Genomic DNA, 19,687 nt, shown 5'->3' on the forward strand with positions numbered 1-19,687 from the left:
ACTCATATGTGAACCATATCTCAACACTTATGAGGGTAGAATTCCTTCTGGTGGCCTAGTCTACCACACTTAAAACATAAAGTTCCAATGCAAGTTTAGCTAGACACAGATCCTTGTGTATCTCCCATTTTCCCTGCCAATGTATGCCCATCCACCCGAAGTAGAGATCCTATATGCTTGCCAATGTTTTTAAGAATTTCTAAATCAAAATATTCAACTAGGAGCTCTGGTAGTGTCAGCCACACCGCTACTGGTGAAAATGTTGCCTCAGATGCCCTAAAGTTAGGTTCCCACCTTCTTATAGTTAGAAAGTGTCCCCCAATAAACCAAGGGCCTCCTTTGAGCACATAATTGTAGTCTTCTATCAGCTGAAATTTTAGGAGAAAGCAATCATGGCCTAGGTCAACTATGCAAGGTCTTTCCTGGAGCTTCCATATATGTTCAACTTTATTGCTAAATATTTATATCCAACAGTACGCCCAAAGACTTTCACAATCATGGAATGAGCCCATTTTTCCTTAATTTGTCCGCGCTCATCCCTGCTCAATGAAACATGGAGTTCCCCTTCTACGTTTCCTCCTTTATCTTGGGTTTCCTCGTCATCTGAATCCTCCTCCATATCCTCATCTTGAGGCTTTTCTGTCTTAGAATAGGTTCCATAGCTTCCCCCCAACAGTGAATCCTTATAGGAGATCTTCACCCTATTATCACCTCCACAAGGTTGTGCTTGAATGTTACTGCACTTCTCGTGGTGATCCTTAATCTTTTTTGTACTACACTGTAGTTCTGCCGTTTCTTCTCCAAAGAGAGCGGTGTTCCTGTTTTCTTCGTTCATATGTTCCACTTTCAGAATCGAGGAAATAATAAACTCTATTAGCTCCTATGTTAGTAATACTAAATGTAACTTTAAAACTCTTAAATCATATACATTTATTTAATTTAAAAATTTCTAATGATAACAATATATCAAACTATATCCAAATTTAGTGTTCTCATAAATATCTCTAATTCATAGTCCATAGAATTATGGAAAAGTTTAATGTTACAAAAAGAATGCATTTTGGTGCTAGGTGAAATTTACCATTACAAACTTTGTAGGGAATTTATTTTTCTCCTTTCTTATGGGTAATGAAATAAAAAACTTTCGTTTATCAAAAATTAAAATTCTATGCTTACAAAGAAGTTATGTCATTTTTTGAAAATTAAGTAATTAAAAAAGAAGTTTAACAACTAATAAAAAAAAAGAAGTCACTTTTTTTTTGTACTTTTGTAATTAGGTTTCGGAGTTACCAAAGCATACATGCGATAGCCTCGTTGAGGGACCAAATTACGTAGATAAAAAGTTGGATGGGCAATGAATACAATTACATAAAATACCAGCGCTGGACGTAAATATATTTGAACATATAGGGCATCTTCGAAGAATTTAAGGTTGTAAATTGTAATTAAGTCGTAACAATAAAGAACGCACCTAAATCTTCCCAAAGCAGCCACTAGAAATTCAGACCCGCGATTTTGAGGAGCCTGCATTGTAAAACCTGCTTCTTACTTCTTCGATCCATTTTCAAACGGGTATGACCCATTTTTTTTTCTTTTGGTTTTGTTCATGAATTTGATTCTCTGATTTGGGTCAAGCGTTTTCATGAGTTCATATTGAAAAGTAGTTTTTTGATTGAATACTGTTATTTTTTGAGATTATAATTGGATTATGGAACATTGGTTTTCGTTGTTTGTCTTCATTTAGTTGAAATTAATGGGTTGTTTTTGTTTTAACACTTCAATTCTTGGATTTGAAACGGTTCAAGTTAAAATTGTAATTGCTAGAATTGTTCCATTTCTTTTTCCTTGAACAATTAAAATTATTAATAAAGAGAAAAAAAGAACGAAGCTTTTCATAAGAATTCTTAAGCGAAGAGATAAATTGAGCTACAGTAATGAAACACACCTTGAGAGGACCATAACTTGATTTGTGTTGGGCCTATGTTTTACACTTGGAGTCTCTAGTGAACTTGTTCGTTGACCTTTTTGCAGTAATTAGCTTTTATTTCTCTGCTTCCTGTTTGGTAGGGATTGATTCAGGATTTTTCCTTATTTTGGCATGAAACTGCTTCTTGTAGAGAATTTCTACTCATTTATCAAATATCATTCGAAATGTTCCTTTTGATTTGTATCTTTTGAGTCAGTTTTATGGTATTGAATGGAGAGCTAGTAATATAAACTTCCCATGTTTTTGTTTGTAACTTTGCAATAGTTGCTTTTGATAATAATTTTTTATCAGATAGAAAAGAAGTAAAAGATTTGCTTGTTAGCAGAAGTAAATGTCTTCTTTTATTCCATACTTAACAATGAGTTGATGAGTCTTTGGATAACTCATTTTTACATCCTTATTACTTAAAAAGACTTGAAGCAACCAATTTATCAAGGTGTTTAGTGATACTAAAATTTAAAAGGTAAACCCTTTTCTTTGAAAGAAAGGGTAAGATGTGCAGTTCCAAAATTTATTTTGCCTTCCCTTGTTGCTATGTATTTCTCTTGACTACTCTATTTTGACATACATGAACACCTAGTTTTTTTTTGTTTTTTTCCTAAAGCATTCTTGTTAGCTGCAAGCATCATATCAGAAATGTCTCTGAAATCATTTTGTTGATTGTTTTGCCCACTCTGTTTCTCTAATGGAAAATTTTGTGTTTGCTTAGAAAATTTTAAATGTGTAACTATTTGGAGATGTCCGCTGAACTAATCGGATATTCATGTTTTGAATATCAAATACGTTCAATGCCACTAGGAGATTGGTACATATGCACATTAAAAATAGGTTATGAATATATTAGCTACACAAGGTCAACCTATTTTTTATGTGCATCTATACTCATAATCTGCTAGTGGCATTGAACATATTTAATCTATTAGCATTCTTATGGTGCATGCAAGATTGGCAGCATCTGGACACTGTAATTGAACTTTTGGAATATGTGTGTGCAAGCATGCCTTGCCCATGTTACTTTTACTCCCACTAAACTTCTATATTTTTACAATAATGATAATAGGTACAAATATCTCTCACAATTGTGAAGAAAAGTTTTTGTCAAAGTTGATGTAGTGTCCTGCACTACTCGCTACTCCCCAGGTATTAACTGTGGTTGTACAATTGTTTTGGGGAAAAAAGCGGTTTTTTATTGTAGGAGATAAAGGAAAATCTTTGTTTTGCAAATGGCTGCTTCTCCAAAAGTTCTTACCGTTGAGAATAATACTCAAAATGAAGAGTGGACAATTGTTTTACCCCGTAAGGGTAGACATAGAAGGAATTCCCAAAAAATAAAACCAGGGAAAGGACAACATCAAGAACGACAGCCGTGGGTTCCAACCGATCTTGAATTTGATCCTGAGAGGCAATCAAAGCTAATGCATAAGATACAAATCTGTATGAAGAGAATTGAAAACTCTCCATTTTTTTCGACTTTCTTGGATCAAATGCAAAATCCAGAAGTCTTGAATCACTTTCACAGGGTTTTGGGATCTGAGTTGAAACTGCAGATGGTGATATATGGTATTGGAAGCATCGAGTCTCATGAAGCTCCTCGACTTCAGCTTAGCCTTGCAGTTATGATGAAAAGAAAGTTTAGTTGGATTGGGGATATAGAGGTTTTTGATCCGGTTCTATCTGCGACTGAGTCTCGGGTTTTAGAAGCCCTTGGCTGTTCCGTTCTGTCTGTAAATGAGCAAGGTCGGCGACAAACTTTGAAGCCGACACTTTTCTTCATGCCACATTGTGAAGCAGAGTTATACAATAATCTTTTACAGGCGAATTGGGAAGTTGAGTCATTGAATCGGGTGGCATTGTTTGGGAATAGCTTTGAGGCTTATGAGCAGCATGTGTCATTTAAGTACTATGATCAGGAAGTATCATTTATGGACTCTTCTGTTGTTGAGTCAGTCACACACATCTTAGCTGCTCGAAGATTCACAGATGAACTCAGAATCAAGACAGTTTCAGATGATTATTTTGCAGCTTTTCATGATTCAAGTTGGCATTTTTTCAAGCCTGCTTGTGAGAACGAGCTGCAGTTGAATTGATCGATGATTGTTGTTTTGGAATTGACTAAAACATATCATTTGTTTGGAAAATTTTCCTGGTCTGATTTATAACTACTAGCAGGAGTAATTGTTTGCTAAAATGCTTAAGCAGATTAACTATAAGAATTCTATAAATTATTTCATTAGAAGGCTTCATCTCTGACGTTATTTCCACAAATTTGACAGAAATTACATACTTTAAATTTGAATTGATGATATGTAACATCTCAATGCTGTTTAATTTTGAAAACTCTGCATCAAATTTGCAAAATATAATTTATTTTGATTTGAAATTTTTATGATTTTATTTCATAAAAAATATTCAAAAATATGAGTTTAAATATATATATCATAACTGATATTTGAAATATCTCGTGAGATTAGAATCTTACACAATCATCGAGGGTATCCAGTATTAAATCAATTTAACGTAAATTATCGGAACGTTAATTCGTTCACCAGCTTCTAACCACTTCCATGACTCTGTAGTAATTGGTATTGGGTTCATGAAAAGGGACCCTTGCCAACAAGCTCTATACAGAAACATTGATTTAAATTTTCTACAATATGTATAGAAAACAATTAAAAATAATGGTTCAATAGCAAAGTCAAAACATTGGAAAAGTTTTTTTTTTTCTTTTTGAAGTTTAATGTATTTTTGAAATAAAATAAACATTTGAGAACAAAATCAATGGATTGATAAGTCAAATTTTGTATGTAATTTTACAAAAAAAAAAAAAAAAAGTAATATTAATCAGTTTGGCTATTTCGTTCAAGTGTTGTGGCATAAGTGTTTTTTTTTTGAAAGGCATAAAAGGAGAATTCATTTTGACATTATTTTTTTGGAAGTAAATGAAATATATCAATTATTTTTTTTGAAGTAAATAGTATATATTTTTATTTTATTAAAAATTTCCCCCATTTTATTCATCAATAAAAGATCATCACAGTGTATGAGGATAAGTTTTCCATTGAAAAGCAATTGGCAAGTATAAAAAATAAAAGGAAAGTAAAAGGTGTTGCCAAAATTAGAAAACAATACAAATCTAAATGACTCACGTAAAGTGTGGCCCACTGTTTTCACATTTAAAATTAAGGACTTGCTTTAAAAGTCTTGATAGACATCAATGTAAACGGTGAACAACTCAGCAAAATTGAACAAAATGGAAGCATTTTTTGAAACGCTATATCATGCAATCATGACATGCATTTTTTTTATTAAATTTAAAATTTAATATAATTAATTTATATAATCATTTAAAAAATATAATATAATAATTTTAAAATTCAAATTTTAATATATATAATTCTTTTTTTATGTGTAGATTGTTGTCTCTTTTATACCAAGTTTTTTTTTTACTAAGAAATGACATTTACTCTTTTAATTTTCTCTAAACAAATTGAAATATTTAGATAGTTTTACCTAAAACATTATCTACAATTTAATTCTAAATTCATTGGTGGAGGGTATTAATTTCATGCACATAGTAAAAAAATGTAAAAAAAAAAAAAAGGGTAAAAACTACTATGCCCAGTGAAAAATATCATGTTTGTTATTGGTCAAATGGTTAGTAATTTAAAAATTAAAACAGTTGAATTTAGAAATAAGCCTTTTTGTTATAGCACGTGTTATACACGTGAGTTTGGTATAATAAAATATAAATAGACGTATACGCCATACTCCAAAACCACGCTCAAATTCAAAGTTTCAAACAAAACCAAATCGCGTCATTCGAAAGAGGCGTTGTGCCGGTGGCTGCTGCTTATTACCTAATTTCTTCACCTAAAAAGTAAGTTTTCCTCTCCCAAATTTAAAAATCTTTTTTAAAATATCTTTTTAGCATTTTCATTTTTTAGTTTATTTTTTTAAAATTATCGAAATATTTGACAATTTAGCTATTTTCATTACTTAACAAAAAAAGTTATTAGAATATTATTTATAATCACATATTCATTTATATTCATTTATTATGTATTTCATGATATAAAAATAATTTTAGACTAATGAGATTTGAACTTTAATTTTTTAATTCATAATCAATTTTTGAACATCTTCAATAATATTTATTTAATTGAAAATTATATTAAATATATAATTTTTTAAAATTTATAACTTTTAAATATCATTAATTATATGTCAATTAATTCACAGATTAGTTAACTTAAATCTTGTTCTTCCAATCTTTTGAATAAAAGACCATACTTCAATAACTGCAAATATTCAAATGCTTACTTATTTTTTTTTTAAATAATATTTTATAAATATAATATAATAAAAATAGTATTTATTGAGATAATAATTACTTAAAATTATTTTTTTAACCAATAAATAACATTTTTTTCATTTTATTCTCTGTTATATGCGTGTAAGAAAATCTGTTATATATATTTTTTAATTAGATAAATTTTATGAAAAAATCAATTAAAATGTTTACGTGTCACTCCAATGATTTTTTTATATTAATAAAATTATTATTTGATATCTTTTAACATAAGAGATTAATATTTTAAATTTAATTGACATATTCGGTACTCTAATGAACTCTATTTTTATTTTTTTAATTAAATTAATTTTGTAAAATAAGTCAATGAAAGTGTCCATGAGACACTTATATTTTTTTTTTTCTCTTTTTACCTTTTTTATAAAAATTTAATTAAATAAATTTTATAATAAAAAAATATTGATTGATAGAGATGATAAAATAATTTTTATTTGATGGATTTATGATAATTTGTTTCTACTTATTTCAAGATATATATTTTATTATTAATTTAATTATATATATTATATTAATATAATTATTATTTAATTTTTTATTATACATTAATATTTTAAGTTAATATAGTATTTATATGACATATTTTCTGAGCTTAAATTTTTTAAAATTTTTTTGTTTTTCTTAATTTTTATTAAATAAATTTTATAAAAAAATGAGATTAATTGAGGCTTTCAAATGTCAGCTCTGTTTTATTTAAAATTTTTTTTATTTAGTTAAATAAATTTTGCAATAAAAAAATGAATAAATATGATTACTATAACGTGCGGATATCTATAGAATAATATTTAATTTATCATTTGAACTTTTGTTGTTAAAAATATATTAAAATAATAAATATGAAATAGTTATATTTTAATTTAAACGACTTTGAAACAAAGTTCTTGCTTTGATGCTACGTCTACAAAGCCCAGCTCCTCCTCTGCATCTCCTTCTTCCCAAACAATACGCCTAACAAAAAAGAAGAAGGTTTTCATATCCTTCAACCGACCAAACGACATTTTTTTTTCTCTTTTTTTTCTGAAGCAAAACGCAACAATCATCGTCAACAACAACAAGAACCAAAAATACCCAAAAACCACCACCCACCAAACCCAAACAAAAATTCGTACCCAATTTTCAATCTTGAATTTATTCTTTAAAAAAAAAAAGTTTGGATTTTCTTGTTAATTTTTGAGTTTTTTTAATCTGAGTAGATGGCAGAATTGAAAAATAACAAGGCGAAATCATCATCTGGTTCGATGGCAGAATTGGAAAATAACAGGGCGAAATCATCATCTGGGTCGATGTTCTTCAATCGCTTGTATACAATGCACGCAACCTCCGGTGAATCCAATCCAACCAAAGTTCACCTTCTTCTCAACAATCAATCTCTTAATCGAGCAGCTTCCATTTTCAAATTTTACAGTTCAATCGATTCCATCAAAGGTAAAGTTAGAAAGCTTTGCACTTTATTCGAATTCGACAAATCTTCAAGTCCAAAAGAACCTTCCCCCAAGGTTGTTTTAAGACCCCCGAAATCAATTGGTTATTCATCCTCTTTTTCGTTGAGTTTTAATAGCCCTTTGATAAGATTACCGGGTACGGAAGATCGAATTGTTGTTTATTTAACTAGTTTACGAGGGATTCGAAGGACTTACGAGGATTGTTATGCTGTTAGAATGATATTTAGAGGTTTTAGAGTTTGGGTCGATGAAAGGGATATTTCGATGGATGCAGCTTATAAGAAAGAGTTGCAAAGCGTTTTGAAAGAGAAGAATGTGAGTTTGCCGCAGGTTTTTATAAAGGGAAAGTATGTTGGTGGTGCTGATGTGATTAAAAGCATGTTTGAAGTTGGAGAATTGGCTAAGATTCTTGATGGGTTTCCAAGGAGACAACCTGGGTTTGTTTGTCAAGGTTGTGGGGATGTCAGGTTTGTGCCTTGTGGGAATTGTAGTGGGAGTCGAAAAGTGTTTGATGAAGATGAAGGCTTGCTTAAGAGATGCTTGGAATGCAATGAGAATGGCTTGATTCGATGCCCAGATTGTTGCTCTTAAAACTTTGATTGCTACAGGGTGTTAAGGTCATTCAGAAGCTTGTTTTTTCGTTAGTTAACGTATATTGGTGATGCGGGTAATGGTTTAATGTGTTTGCAATGAAGAGTATCGTTGGCAGGGAGCCGATGATCGTTTAGTGTCTTGTTCAACTGGATGTTGATAATAATAGTGTAATGTAATTAAAATGCCATATTTGGTTTGGGCATTTTGATTGTCAAGGAGATAGTTTAATTCTCCTACATGGTATTGTAAATATTTAGTGTCATCTTAATGTACTGAACTCGCATTTGTTGCAAATGACAGATTGTAATGAGAATAGATTATTTATGCTTTACTTCTGTTCTTGAATAGCTTTGTAATCAAAGAAACTTTTAGTGCATACATAACTGAATTGCTTGTCACTGTGGAATTGCTTTTAATTTAAGGAAAGATTAAACAGTACGCAAAAGTTGATTTAAATATTGAGTCCATATGTGGTCCCATTCATGGGAGAGTAGAGTAGTATAATAAATGTTGGCCTAAAAATAGTATAGAAATTGATAGTATTCTGAAATTTTATTCAGATTTATGCGTAGATGCGGCAAATGTCAACTATCTTCAGAACGTATTTTGATGTGATGTCCTAATACCTTTCTTTGTCCCAATAAATATCAATGCAACTCACCTCTTGGTGCCTTCATCTTGTTGTATTAAGATTTAAGAATATAGAGATGCTCTGATGGATTATTTTGGGTTAAAGGAATCTAGACTTGTTAACAAATTAGAATTGGATGGTGAAGAATGCCACTCTGTTATCTTCACTCATTCCCCTTCTCTCTCTCTCTCTCTTTTTTTTTTAATTTAAAATTCATTTTTAAAGCAATGTTGTGCTAATATCTCAACTCTTGTGAGATAACTCTTTGATTTCTGTAAGAGCCATAAGTTACGTGTGTAGTGTTAAATGTATTTCTGTTGGTCAATATTTTAATGAAGTGTTTTCTTTAAATTTAGTTTATAGGATTTGCTCTTCATTTTGGATTGTGTTTTGTGACAAGTCTGTCCTAACCATAAGGCGGTTCCTTTTTTTTTTTTTTTTTTACAAAGTTACGTTGTTCTTTTATCTGCTGCATGTTTAACTCTTGATTATTGATTGATATTAGGGCTGTGGCCGGTGGGGATCCGTTTTCTTTGCATTATATGGTATATTGGCCATATTAATCTGGCATATATGTCAGGACTATTTCCTGTTTTAGACTCCAGTTTTTGAAACTACACCTAAATATGAGATGCTTCTGACCTGAAATTTTCCCTTTGTTTGGTTGGGACAATCTATCTCCATCGTTATTCAGGTGACTAGTCGCCATCAAGGCTCCTTAAGCAGTATGATGGAGTAAGCATTAAGCTCTTCATCTCCAATCCTTTCCTTTCTATCAATATAATAGCCCCGGTATGAGTCAATCAAAGGAGACATGAAATACCTTTCCTTCAATTTTTTTAATGAATTATGTTGTTTTCATAAGATAGTTGTTTTTCTTTGGAGAAGCAAATTCTTGCACTCTTGCTTGTTTTATGCAGTTTCCTATCAATCAATTTTCAAGAAAGTTGCATGTTGAAATAGATTTTCCAAAATGTCATCCAGATCCTCGATTATCCCAAAATGATTTTCAGTTTGGCTTCATAGATTAGACCCAAAAGGGCATGCCTTTTGCCATTTCCTTGCAGACATAATAGCGTTAGCATTTTTGATAGTTCTCTAATGCCCACTGCCTCACCCATGTAGTGTCCCTGAGCAGACGCTACTGCATCAAAGTTAACTTTGAACATAGATTTGGTTGTCCATTGCACCTCTAGTTGTGAAGTCCTTCTAGCCGGACCCCCGAATTCGCGTCTAAGAATTTCACCGATAACATTAGAGCTCTTCCTGCAGTCTGTTCCGGTTTTGTGAAGTTGTCGTTCCTCGTCTACCATATGCTTTATATGATCATGATAAGCTAAATGAAAACATCCTTTTAATCGTTGGAGGAGCACACCATAAATCTGATCCATCACTGAATTAGGACCTCTCACCAACGCCCCTTCATTTCCATTTTATTTTAGTGTAATTTCAGACTTCCCGGCCAACTTGCAATCCTTCAGAGCATGAAAGAGTTAATGATACTAGTTTTTAAACGCCTTTTACTCTAGGAATTGAATTTAATGCTAGAAAGAAAATTCCCTTACGATTAAGAAGGGTTGTTACTTGTTACCCAGAAGAAAAAAACGTAGGAATAGGATGGGTATTGTATTACATATTCTTTTGATGATAGTTTCAACTTTTGTAAATTGTGAAACATAACCCATTAATTAAATTAATTTTGGCGTTTGAACCAAGTTGAAACTAGAAAGTCAGAAGAGAACCAAATCTTGTGGGCTAGGATTTTCTTTCCTGTCCTGGAAACTTTGAAATTCTACATGCGTTTCAGTGGTTAAATATTAATTTAAATAAATAGAAGATAGTAGTAATTCTTTTTGTTCTTCTGGACTAGGATTGAAGTTCAAGCTCAAGACTTTCCATTCTAAAGCCAATTTCAGTACCATTGAATTGAACTATCAGTTCATTGAAATTTTATGCTCTTTATAAATAATCTTTTCCCTGCCCAGTTTCCATCCATGAATATGTCATCTAGTTTCTAAATCGAAAATATTTCAAATACTAATAAACATATAGGCATTTAGTTAGTATTATGCATTTTTACTCAAGTATTTAGGTCTAAGGTTCGCCAAGACGAGCAGCACAACATTTGAACTTAAAGATCAGCATTACTTTGACAAACAAAACGAGTAATGAGAGTGGCTTGCACGTAATTCTAATGCCAATTCAACCACCAAACTTACAGCTTGACATTGCCTAAAATAGTACCAATATATATATAAAGCTATTCGTCAATCCAACAGGAAAAAGATTTCAAACATGTCATTCTTCAGAGCTTAGGGCAAAATCAATGAGGCAGATCTAGCAACGCTCCAGGCTCGTCGAAAAACAAGGAGGAGAATCGCCATGATTTGCCTGTCATTCATACTCCTTGCTGCTATAGTAGTTGCTGTTAGGAAAATGGAGACCAGCCTCATGTAAGTGATTTTGGTTCAAGTAAAGGCCATAGGCCTTAATCTTTCATTTTACATAGAGCCCTAACTATTTAATAAAAAAGATGTGAGGTTGTTTTAAGTGTGTGTCGAAAACCAAGTAGAAAAAGAAAAAAAACCAGAAAAAATAGAGAGAAAAAAGAGAAGAGAGAGTTGGTTGAACGGAAGTCGATCCGTGGTCCGATTGAGTTGAAACATTGTCAGGAGGTTTATGATTCATAGTTCTACATTTTGAACGGTGAAGATCGGGTTTGAAGCTCTCTAAGAACAAATCCAGGGTGTATTTGTTGAGTCACTTATTTAGTGAGATTTTTTCAATTGTTTCTCTAGTTATTGCTTAGCTCTAGTTTTAGCTAGAGAAGAACTTTGTATACTTATTATTTGATAGGAAAGATTTTTCTGGTGGTTCATGGTTTTTTTTCCTCTACACTGGAAGGTTTTTCATGTAAATCTTGGTGTGCTTTATTTTTCCTGCGTTTTTTATTATTGATTGTTGTCTATTGCTTCTGTATTGTTGTGATTATTGCTTCAGGCGCAACAAGTGGTATTAGAGCGAGGGTTATTTTGAGACATCGATACAGAAGCAACCCAGGATAGAAGTAAATTCTGTTTGAGATCATGGAGGGTGATACAGGTTCCATGATAAAATTGACAGCATCAAATTATTCAATTTGGAAGCCTATGATGGAGGATCATCTATACTGTAAAGATTTGTATGAGTCAATATTGGGTGATTTGGCTAAACCAGCAGATATGAAAGATGAAAGTTGGAAGAAGCTAGGTAGAAAGACGCTGGTTACAATCAGAAAATAGGTTGATATCAGCGTGTTCCATCATGTAGCACAGGAGTCAAATGCTCACATTGTTTGAAAAAAATTGACAGCATTGTATGAGAGAAAAACAGGTATGAATAAAGTTATGCTTGTTAAAAAGCTTGCAACTTTACAGTACAGGGATGGACGATCTATTACAGAGCACTTGAGTGATTTTCAAGATATATTTAATAGGATGACTACTATGGAGCTTAAGATGGATGATGAAATAAAAGCGTTATTTTTTTTGGGTTCATTACCAGACAGCTGGAATACTCTAGTTGTGACTGTTCTTAATTCAGCTCCTGATTATAAGGTGACATTGGAGATGCTAAAGGACAGTATGCTTAATGAAGAAGCAAGGTAAAAAGATGTAGACCCTAAGAATCAAGCTCTGGTCACAGAGAACAAGGGTAGAAACATCGACAAAGGTCAGGACTCAAAAGGTCGTGGTAAGTCTAAACATAGATCCAAGTCTAGAGGTAAAGTGAAGTGTTTCTATTGTGGTAAAGTATGTCATATAAAATGAAACTGTAAAATCTTGAAGTAGAAACGAAAAGATGAGAAAAGTAAGAGTTCGAATGATGGTAATGTTGCAGCAGTGAATTCGGATAGTGATTCAGTTACTTTGATTTGTACACATAGTGATTGTAATCATGTTAGTGATCCCGACATTGAGTGGATAGTTGACACAGGAGCGGCATATCATTGTGTTCCTAAGAGAGAGTTGTTTACAACTTACAAAGCATAAGATTTTGATTGTACCAAGATGGAAAACAAGAGTGTGTCGCAGATTATTGGGATTGGTGATATTGTTGTACAAATTAGTACAGACTGCATGTTGATTTTGAGGGATGTCAAACACATTTCATATATGAGAATGAACTTACTTGCTATTAATGTCCTTGATAAGGAGGGATATGAAAATCGACAAAAGAATAGACAGTGAAAGCTTCTCAGAAGATCTATGGTAGTTGCAAAGGAAAAACTATGTTGCACAATATATAAGACATAGATGGAATTGAACAGTAACTAGGTAAATACCGTTGAAAATAATGCTTCAGCAAACTTGTGGCACAGAAGGTTGGCACACATGAGTGAAAAAGGGTTACAGATTTTGGCAAGGCAGTCTCTCATTCCCTTGACCAAAGGTATGTCTCTCGATTCATGTGATTATTGTTTGTTTGGTAAGCATCATAGAGTTTCTTTTCATAAAAGTTCTCAGAGAAAAGAAAACAAGTTGGAATTAATTTATTCTGACATATGTGGTCCCATTGAGGTTGAGTCATTAGGTGATAGTAGATATTTTGTTACTTTTATTGATGATGCTTCACGTAAGACTTAGGTGTATATATTGAAATACAAAAGTCAGGTACTGCAGTATTTTTAAAAATTTCATACTATGGTTGAAAGGATAATAGGATTACCCTTGAAGTGTATTCGAACTGATAATGGTGAGGAATACACATCTAAAGGCTTTGAAGAGTATTGCTCAAAGCATGGGATCAGGCATGAGAAGACAAAACCTAGAACACCGCAGCATAATGGTATAGCTGAAAGAATGAATCGCACCATGTGGAAAAAGTCATAAGTCATATGTATGTTGAGGATGATAAAATTACTAAAGTCATTCTAGGGTGAAGCAGTCAACACAGCTTGTTATTTACTTAACAGGTCACCATCAGTTCCTTTAGGCTTTGACATTTCAGAAAAAGTGTGGACAGGGAAAGATACTTCATACTCTCACTTGAAAGTTTTTGGGTGTAAAGCATTCATGCATGTACCGAAAGAGCAGAGATCAAAGCTTGACAATAAAGCTACACAGTGTGTGTTTGTAGGATATGGTGATGAGAAATTTGGCTACAGGGTATGGGATCTAGTAAAGAAAAAGACAATCAGAAGCAAGGATGTGGTCTTTCATGAAAAAAAAATTATAGCAGACCTTGAAAAAAATGAAAAGACTACATGGGTTACTGTTAAGTGTGATGTTTCAACACCGACATGAATTCTACAGGAAAGAGCCACAGATTATGGAAATGAGCAAGAAACAGAACTTGGAGATATGAATGAGCCAGCCACAGTAGATGATGAGCCAGATGCAATTAGTTTTGAGCAGGGGGAGCAATCTTTTCTACCTGAAAGTGTTGAGCAGGAGGAGCTACCTTCGGCATCAAGTGATGTAGAGTCTCAGTTTAGGAGATCTACTAGAGAGCATAGGTCATCTACCAATTATCCAAGTTTAAATTTTATTTTAGTTACCAATGAAAGGGAGCCAGAAAGCTTTCAAGATGTATAGGCTACTTCGGATAGAGAGCACTGGTTAAAAGTAATGAAAGAAAAGATGGAGTCATTACGAAAGAATGGTACTTATGATCTTGTTAAACTTCTAACAGGAAAGAAGCCATTAAAGAATAAATGGGTGTTCAAGTTGAAAAAAGATGGTGACAAATTAGTGAGGTACAAAGCTCGATTGATAGTAAAAGGTTTTTCTAAAAAATCAAGCATTGATTTTGATGAGATTTTTGCTCCAGTTATAAAGATGAGTTCTATTCGAGTGGTACTGAGATTAGTAGCTAGTTTGAATCTTGAGCTTGAGTAACTTGATGTTAAAACTATATTTTTGCATGGTGATTTGCAGGAGGACATTTATATGAATCAACCTGAGGGTTTTGAAGTGAAAGGGAAAGAGCACTTAGTTTGCAAATTGAAGAAAAGCTTGTATGGCTTGAAACAAGCTCCGCGATAGTGGTACAAGAAGTTTGATTCTTTTATGGTGAGTTTTAGCTATAAAAGAATAGTAGCGGATTCTTGTGTGTATGTTAAACAATTCTCTAATGGTAACTTCATTATCCTATTATTATATGTTGATGATATGTTGATTGTAGGACAAGATGCTAGTATGGTTTACAGTTTGAAAGAACAATTGTCTAAGTCTTTTGATATGAAGGATTTAGGTCCAGCTAAACAGATTCTTGGTATGGACATTATCCAAGATAGGAGAGCTGAAAAGCTGTGGTTGTCATAGGGAAAGTATGTTGAACGAGTGCTTGGTAGATTCAACATGTAACATGCTAAATCAGTTAGCAGTCCACTTGTTAATCATTTTCATCTAAGTAAGAAATCTTATCCAGTGTCTAAGGAAAAGCAACTGGCTATGTCTAGTATTCCTTATTCTTCTGCAGTCAGTTCTTTAATGTATCTTATGGTTTGTTTAAGGCCTGACATTGCTCATACAGTTGGTGTAGTGAGTAGATTTTTTTCTAATCCAAGAAAGGTTCACTGGGAAGCAATGAAATGGATTTTTAGATATTTGAGGGGTACCTAAAAAATGTGCTTGACTTATGGAGTTTCACAACCAGTTCTAGAAAGGTTTACTGATGCTGACATGGTAGGCGATCTTGATGGTAAGAAATCTACTTTAGGGTATTTGTTCACTTTTACAGGAGGAGTTGTATCTTGGCAATCTAAGTTACAGAAGTGTGTTGCTTTGTCAACTACAAAGGCTGAATATATTACAACAACCGAAGCATATAAAGAAATGCTTTGGATGAAACATTTTCTTCTTAAATTGTAGTTGAATCAAAAAGAGTATGTGGTATTTTGTGATAGCCAAAGTACTTTAAATTTGAGTAAGAATATCATGTACCGTGCTAGAACAAAGTACATTGATGTTAGATATCATTGGTTACGTTCAGTGATTGAAGAACAGCAGATGCTATTGAAGAAAGTTCATACTGATAAGAATGTAGCAGATATGTTGACTAAGATACTTCCCAAGGAAAAGCTTGAGCTTTGCAGTAACTTGATCGGAATGAGTTCCCTGACCAAGGTAAGTTCCAAATGAAACTGCTATGGTGATGAATCTCCTCCTAATGGGGCTGGAGGGGGAGATTGCTAAGAAAATGGGGTCCAACCTTATGTAAGTGATTTTGGACCAAGTAAAGGCCATGGGCCTTGATCTTTCATTTTACACAGAGCCCTAGCTATTTAATAAAAAAGAGGTGGGGTTGTTTTAAGTGTGTGTCGAAAACCAAGTAGAGAAAGAAGAAAAGCCAAAAAAAGCAAATAGAAAAAGGAGAAGGGAGAGTTGGTTGAACGGAAGTCGATCCGTGGTCCGATTGAGTTGAAACCTTGTTAGGAGGTTTATGATTCAGAGTTCTACATTCTGAACAGTGAAGATCGGGTTTGAAGCTCTCTAAGAACAAATCTAAGGTGTATTTGTTGAGTCACTTATTTGGTGAGATTTCTCCAATTGTTTCTCTAGTTGTTGATTAGCTCTAGTTTTAGCTAGAGAAGAACTTTGTATACCTATTATTTGATAGTGAAAATTTTCTGGTAGTCCGTAGTTTTTTCCTTCTACACTTAAGGGTTTTTCACGTAAATCTTGGTGTGCTTTATTTTTCCTGCGTTTTTTATTATTGATTGTTGTCTATTGCTTCTGTATTGTTGTAATTATTGTTTCAGGCGCAACAGTTGCGGCTGTGTTGGGAAGTGGAGGCTCTAAAGGAGACTCCAAAAATGGTGGCAATGGTGGATTTCAGTCCATCTCTACTTCTATCAAAGCTGTATGTGATATGACCTTGTATAAAGATACATGTTACAGTAGTCTTGCTACAACGGGTAACTCCAGCCAGTTCAAACCCGAAGATATCTTCAAATTGTCGATGAAAGTAGCCATCACTCAGCTATCGAAAGCATCCCAGTATTTCTCCAAGAATGGAATTTTTAAAGGTGACATTGATAAGATGTCAATTGCAGCCTTGGAGAATTGCCGTGATCTTTTGAGTCCAGCAATTAATCATCTTAATAGCCCCTTATCGTTATCAGGTGAAGTTTCGGTTATTCAAGCTGTGGATGATTTCAGGACATGGCTAAGTGCAGCTGGTACTTACCAGCAGACCTGCATTGATGGGTTTCAGGAGCTCAGAGGAGACATAATGGCTAGTGTTCATGACCATCTAAAGTATTCTTCTGAACTAACTAGCAACAGCCTCTCCATTATAACATGGATTTCAAAGGTTGCAAGTGCGTTTAATCTAAGGCAATTAATGAATTTTTGTCCAAACTATGAAAAGCCAGAGTGGTTGCATCAAAAAGACAGGATATTACTTCAAAGCTCGGATCAATTGAAGAAAAAAACAGATATTATTGTAGCGAAGGATGGCGCTGGTAAGTATAAGACTATCAGTGCTGCCCTGGAGGCAGTCCCTGACAAAAGCAAGAACAGGACTGTGATCTATGTGAAGAAGGGAGTTTATAAAGAAAATGTAAGGGTTGAGAAGAAATAATGGAATGTCACCATGATTGGTGATGGGATGGAATCGACAATTGTATCTGGAAGCCTCAATTTTTTTGATGGTAATCCCACATTTTCAACTGCAACATTTGGTAAGTTTTCAACTGCTAGTTAGATGTAGTTATTTGACAGCAAATAATTGACATTGGTAATAAATCGTAGCTACCAATCTCATTCAAAATTGACAATTATGAAGAAACTTTGATGATATGACATTGTAATTTACTAGTGGTTTATGAAGTTTATAGTGTGATTTATGAGTGTTTGACAGTGTAAACTTGCTTTCTTTGCAGCTGTGCTCGGAAAAGGCTTTGTTGCTCGAGATATAGGATTTGCCAACACTGCTGGACTTCAAAAAAATCAGGCAGTGGCCTTAATGTCAACAGCAGACCAATCAGTCTTCTATAGATGCTGCTTCGATGCCTTTCAGGACACTCTCTATGCACACTCCAACCGCCAGTTCTACCGTGAATGTGACATTACTGGAACCATTGATTTCATATTTGGAAACTCAGCTGTTGGTCTTCCAAAATTGTAACATACTCCCCAGGCAACCTATGCCTAACCAACAGAACACAGTCACTGCTCGAGGGAAGGTTGACCCCAATCAGAATACTGTGATTACCATTCAGAATTGCACAATTTTGCCTTATGGAAATTTGAGTACTTCTGTCAGAACATACCTTGGACGACCATGGAAGGATTACTCAACCACAATTTTCATGCATACAAATATTGGGAGCTTGATATATCCAGCAGGGTGGTTGCCATGGAGTGGCACTACTGCACCAAAGACCATATTCTACTCCGAATATAAGAACATTGGCCCTGGTTCTTCAACCAAAGATAGAGTTAAATGGAAAGGTTTGAGAAATATTACTGACAAAGAAGCCAAAAAGTTTAGAGTCAAGGAATTCCTGGAAAGGGAAAAGTGGATCTCAGATGCTGGTGTTAGCTACAAATCTAGTTTGTGATTGTAACATACCTGATGGAGATGTTTGCTCTTGATTCTTTTTTGGGTTTTTTCTTCTTCATTTTTCTCCCTATACATGTATATTGTAATTGCTGAAGTCAGAATTTTGGACTAAAATATACTCTTATTAAAAATTTTTGAACTAAAAGTGTTTGCTTCTTATGTTTTGCAGCTGCAGAGCAACAATATGCATATGAATGTTCAACCATCATTCTCGCAAACTTTTACAAGAGATTGCATCCAATTTTAGTCCTTTTTCAAATCCTTCCTGTTGGCAAATTGTGTTAGACCATATTTTTTTCTTGATGATATGAATGTTCAAATCCAAAATGATAGCTTCAAACCTTCTAGATTTCTTTTTTACGACCCTTTCTTGATTTGCTTGATTTTTCTTGTTTGTATGAATAGGTTACTAGCTATTCACTAGTAACATTTTCACACTCAAAGACATTAGGTTTTTGGTTTGCAAGGAAGATTGGGTTAGAGTAAATTAAAAAAAAAAATCACTGAGCACTCATTTTCCTGGTTATACAATTGGAATTCAAAATTCAACATCCAACAATGTATTATAGCTGATTTTTTTTTTCTTATAACTCAATTCACAATAGGAGTCACATTATTAGCTCAACTCAATACTCAAATTAGTAACCACATCTTTATTTCATCAAGAAACTATAATTTCTCCAAAAGATTTGAATCTGCTTTCACCCGTATTTCAACACTTTCAACCGTATTACTTGCTGGATTTGAATATAAAGATATTTCATTTGTTCAAAAATTTGATTTAAACCATGTATTAGCTGATTAGAGCATTGGAGAAGGACCCTAATGCCAGACCACTCTCCCCTAACAGTGAGGTTGGCCCGATTTGGGAAGAAGGGAAAGATGAAAGAATGAAGAGAAAAACCATTACAAGGAGCAAAGGTGAGAGTGCAAGTGGGGTGCCACAAATTCTACCAGCATCCACACACCATTGCCTCACTCTATAAATGGGGGTTGCCCGCTCATCACTGAGGACTCACAAGCTCACTCCCGCTTACTCTCTTGGACACTTCATGGTGTCCTACCGTGAGATTCCCCCTCATTGCAAGCACCATTGTATATTACTCACAATGTCG

The 19,687-nt window shown here is 33.6% G+C and overlaps 2 protein-coding genes and 1 pseudogene across 2 annotated transcripts; all 3 read left to right on the forward strand.

Annotated features, from left to right (window-relative positions):
* Window positions 1-1,439: 1,439 nt before the first annotated feature.
* On the forward strand, window positions 1,440-4,250 carry LOC111294088 (protein SENSITIVITY TO RED LIGHT REDUCED 1-like). The gene is made up of 2 exons (XM_022887254.2): window positions 1,440-1,572; window positions 3,048-4,250. The coding sequence occupies exon 2, from the start codon at window positions 3,211-3,213 to the stop codon at window positions 4,072-4,074; it is 864 nt and encodes a 287-aa protein (XP_022742989.1). The 5' UTR covers window positions 1,440-1,572; window positions 3,048-3,210; the 3' UTR covers window positions 4,075-4,250.
* Window positions 4,251-5,764: 1,514 nt separating this feature from the next.
* Window positions 5,765-8,720, forward strand: LOC111294024 (uncharacterized protein At5g39865-like). Its single transcript, XM_022887152.2, has 2 exons — window positions 5,765-5,864; window positions 7,547-8,720. The coding sequence occupies exon 2, from the start codon at window positions 7,547-7,549 to the stop codon at window positions 8,384-8,386; it is 840 nt and encodes a 279-aa protein (XP_022742887.2). The 5' UTR covers window positions 5,765-5,864; the 3' UTR covers window positions 8,387-8,720.
* Window positions 8,721-11,315: 2,595 nt separating this feature from the next.
* Window positions 11,316-18,632, forward strand: LOC111294023 (putative pectinesterase/pectinesterase inhibitor 24; annotated as a pseudogene).
* The last annotated feature ends 1,055 nt before the right edge of the window (window positions 18,633-19,687 follow it).

The sequence above is a fragment of the Durio zibethinus genome, chromosome 14 (genome assembly GCF_047325235.1).
Source record: "Durio zibethinus cultivar Kanyao isolate XHJ-2024 chromosome 14, ASM4732523v1, whole genome shotgun sequence".
Lineage (NCBI taxonomy): Eukaryota > Viridiplantae > Streptophyta > Magnoliopsida > Malvales > Malvaceae > Durio > Durio zibethinus.